Source organism: Nannospalax galili, unplaced genomic scaffold (genome assembly GCF_000622305.1).
Source record: "Nannospalax galili isolate Female #2095 unplaced genomic scaffold, S.galili_v1.0 scaffold1055, whole genome shotgun sequence".
NCBI lineage: Eukaryota > Metazoa > Chordata > Mammalia > Rodentia > Spalacidae > Nannospalax > Nannospalax galili.
In genome coordinates, this window is record NW_008337140.1 from 1,291,298 (window position 1) to 1,294,956 (window position 3,659).

General features: G+C 45.9%; 1 protein-coding gene across 1 annotated transcript in view; it reads right to left on the reverse strand.

Moving 5' to 3' along the window:
* Positions 1-1,064: 1,064 nt before the first annotated feature.
* Mrps15 (mitochondrial ribosomal protein S15) overlaps positions 1,065-3,659 on the reverse strand; it is a 9,423-nt gene continuing 6,828 nt past the window's right edge. Inside the window, exons 7-8 of the mRNA XM_008832149.3 lie at positions 1,455-1,646; positions 1,065-1,229 (exon numbers count right to left, since the gene is read on the reverse strand). Coding sequence (XP_008830371.1) covers positions 1,089-1,229; positions 1,455-1,646 — 333 coding nt within the window. The 3' untranslated portion in view covers positions 1,065-1,088. The remainder of the gene's footprint in view (positions 1,230-1,454; positions 1,647-3,659) is intronic.

Genomic DNA, 3,659 nt, shown 5'->3' on the forward strand with positions numbered 1-3,659 from the left:
TAGGGGAGTGGTTGGTTATTTTTTTTTTTTTTTTAACACAGGGTCTCGCTATGTAGCACTGACTGGCCTAGAATTCACTATAGAGCCCAGGCTGGCCTTGAACTTACAGAGATCCGCCTGCCTCTGTCTCCCGAGTGCTGGGATTAAAGGCCTATACCACCACGCCCGGCGATTTTTTTTTTTTTTTAAATTTTATGTGTATGCATGTATTGCCTGCACCCATGTTGTGCAATGCCTGCAGAGGACAGAAGAGGCGGTTGGATCCCCTGGAACTGGAGTCATGGACAATTGTTAGCTGCAATGTGGGTGCTGGGATTTGAACCCGGGTCTTCTGCAAGAACAGCCAGTGTTCTTAACTGCTGAGCCATCTCTCCAGCCTCAACTTCTCTTTTGGAGACAGGGTCTCATGTAGCCCAGGTTGACCTCAAACTAGTTATGCAGCCAAGGATGACCTTGCATTATCCCCTGGTCTCCACCTCCCAAGTGTGGGAATTATGGTCATTAACATACCACAGTCCAGCATCTGGGGGCAATTTCATACCCAAGGCTTCATTTGCCTTAATAATTCCCAAACTGCTCTGGTCCAGGTCTCAGATTTAACCTTCCAGCTGCTCTTGGGACATTTTTTGAACATATCTTTCTCTCTGTGGGGCTGCCCTCCTCAGAATGAAGCCCAAAGTCTTTTTTCCAGGGTTATAGACTGAGTGTTTGTTCGTATGCGGAAGCCTTAACTCTGACGTTCTAGTATTTGATAGACTTCTTTGCAATTCCTTCTGCCTGGATATGATTCCTCCTTCTCTGCCCAGTGACCTCTTCTCATCCTTTAGGGCCCAGTCTAGAATGCAGATCCTACAGTTGGCCTTCCCACCCACTCAGCCGTCTTTCTACTGTGCTGCTGCGTGCTCAGCTTCGCCTCCCTGAAACACACAGTACCTGACAGGTCTTTGTTTCTATGACTGTGGTCTTTGGGGTGAGGGCAGGAACTCTGCTTCAGACATCTCTGAGATCCGAGAGCTGATGAAATATAAATTTCTTCTTCAACCTAAAAAGAACACCATCTTCTATTATTCTTCAAGACAAAAGAGACTTTATTGGCTTTCTTTGGACCCCTCTGGTAGAGCTTCGGAAGGGTTCTCTGGTCTCCCCTGGTTGTTTTGTTCTTGGGCGGTGGCTGCTGCAGCTTTTAAGGCCCTTCTTTGCTTCTTCAGCTTTTGCACTGTCTGGAAAACCTGGTGGTTGAAATGGGGTAGGAAATGACTTTGTAGTTTTATGTAAAACATCAAGTTTGGAGCAGGTCTGTGGGAACTATATCCCTCAGATGTTCCTATGGGGTTGGTGGTCTGGGACTTCTATGAGGCTCAGTTCCAGGCCTCTATCTGAAATAGATGACCACTCCCTTCTGTTCCCTGCACCCCAGTCCTGTAAGGCAAGCAAAGCAGCCATGTTGACTGTACCTGAATGCACAGAGCCTTCTTGGCCAGGAAGCGGCGATGGACCCTATGGCAATGCAGAGGAGGAATGGTGTATTCAATCCCCAGCTCTCTGCACGTCTTCTCAAAGACATCATAGTTTGTCTGGCGGAGGTTTTTGAGCATCTTATTCCTCTGGTCAATGCTCATCTGCAGATAGCGTTTGTGTGCTTTGTCCTATAGAAGAGTCTGAATTACTTAAAAAAAAATTATTATTTTTATATGTATGAGTGTATTGCCTACATGTGTGTAAGTGTACCTGTGTTGTGCAATACCAGAAGAGGGCATTGGAGTCCTCTGGAACTGGAGTTATGGATGGTTGTTAGCCACTTTGTGGGTGCTGGGAATTAAACCTGGGTCCTCTGCAAGAATAGACAGTGCTCTTGACTGCCGAGCCATCTCTCCAGCCCCTAAATTACTTTCATTGCTATTTTGTTGTTGGGACAGAGCCTCAATATATAGCCCTGGTTGGCCTCAAACTCATGGCAGTTCTCTTGCCTCAGCTTCCTGCTTGCTGGGATGTCAGGCATGAGTCCCCATACCATACCTGCCTGTGCTGGTTACTTTTAACTGTTAACTTGGCACAACCTACAATTATCTGGGAAGAATCATAATTTGGAATTATCTAGATGAGGTTGGCCTGTGGGCATCTCTATGGGAGGCTGTCTTGCTTGTTAATTGATATAGGAAGACCCAGCCCATTATAGGTGGCACCATGCCCAAGGTAGGGAGTCCTGAACAGTATGAGGAGAAAACGGCCAGGCGTGGTGGCGCATGCCTTTGATCCCTGCACTTGGGAGGCAGAGGCAGACGGATCTCTGTGAGTTCAAGGCCAGCCTGGTCTACATAGTTTCAGGCCAGTTGGGGCTACAGGGAGACCCTGTCTGAAAAAGAGAAAAAAAAAAAAAGGAGAAAACCAGCTGAGAGCAAGCACGGATGGATTCATCCATTGCTCATTCTCTCTCTGCTCTTGGCTTTGGATATGATGCAGTGATGCTTTAAGTTCCTGCTTTGACTGTAACATGGAATTTTTTTTTTTTTTTTTTTTTTTTTTTTCGAGACAGGGTCTTCCTGCAGCCCCAGCAGGCCTGGAATTCATTACATAGGTAGACCAGGCTGGCCTTGAACTCACAGAGCTCCACCTGCCTCTGCCTCCCGAGTGTGTGTGTGTGGGAATTAACGGCATGTGCCACCACACCTGGCTGGAATTTTTTTTTTTTTGAGACAGGCTCTCTGTAGCTCTGGCTGGCTTGCAACTTATTATGCAGACTAGGCTGGCCTTGATCTCCCAAAGATCTGCCTGCTTCTGCCTCTCAAGTGCTGGGCTTAACAGCATACCTGGCCTGCTTTCATTTCTGTTGTGGTGATAAAATAGCAGAAAGCAACATAGGGGAGGAAAAGTTTATATGGCTTATAATTCCAGGTTACAGGTTGGGCACAGTGTGCATATCTTTGAGTCCAACACTCAAGATGCAGAGGCAGGTAGAGCTCTGCAAGATTGAGGTCAGCCTGGTCTACATAGCAAGTTCCAGGCCAGCTGGGATTACAGCAAGACCCTGTCTTGAAAAAGAAATGAAACTAGGGCACTGCCCTTACTTAACATTGTGTTAACACTGTTCATGGGTAATGAAATATGGTCATTTCATAATTTCATTGAAAATCCTAAGCAAATATTCCTTTAGTTCTGAGGGAGTCATTGTCATTGTTCTCCACGTTTTACAGATGGGAAAATAAAGGTTCAAAGAGCCTATCTGGGTTCCTTTATTTATTGATTTTTTTTTGGTCTTTTTGAGACAGGGTCTTCCTGTAATCCCAGCTGGCCTGGAACTCACTATGTAGACCAGGCTGGCCTTGAATTCACAGAGATCCGCCTGCCTCTGCCTCCCAAGTGCTGGGACTAAAGGTGTGCGCCACCATGCCTGGCTCAAAGATCCAATCTTGGGGGGAGGGGGGAGGCTATGGGAGGGTGCCATTTGGGATGTGGGTATATGGATGAATAAGATTGTTTGGGATGTTCTGTATGAAATACATGCACAAAAAACATCAACAAATTAAAAAAATGAGTTACATTTGAGGAAGAAGCATAAAAATTTGCTTCATGTTAATTAGGGGAGGTGAAAAACATTACCATTGAAATCTACTTGATGACTCTATATCCATACTCAGGTGCCAAGGATCCAAGTATGACTG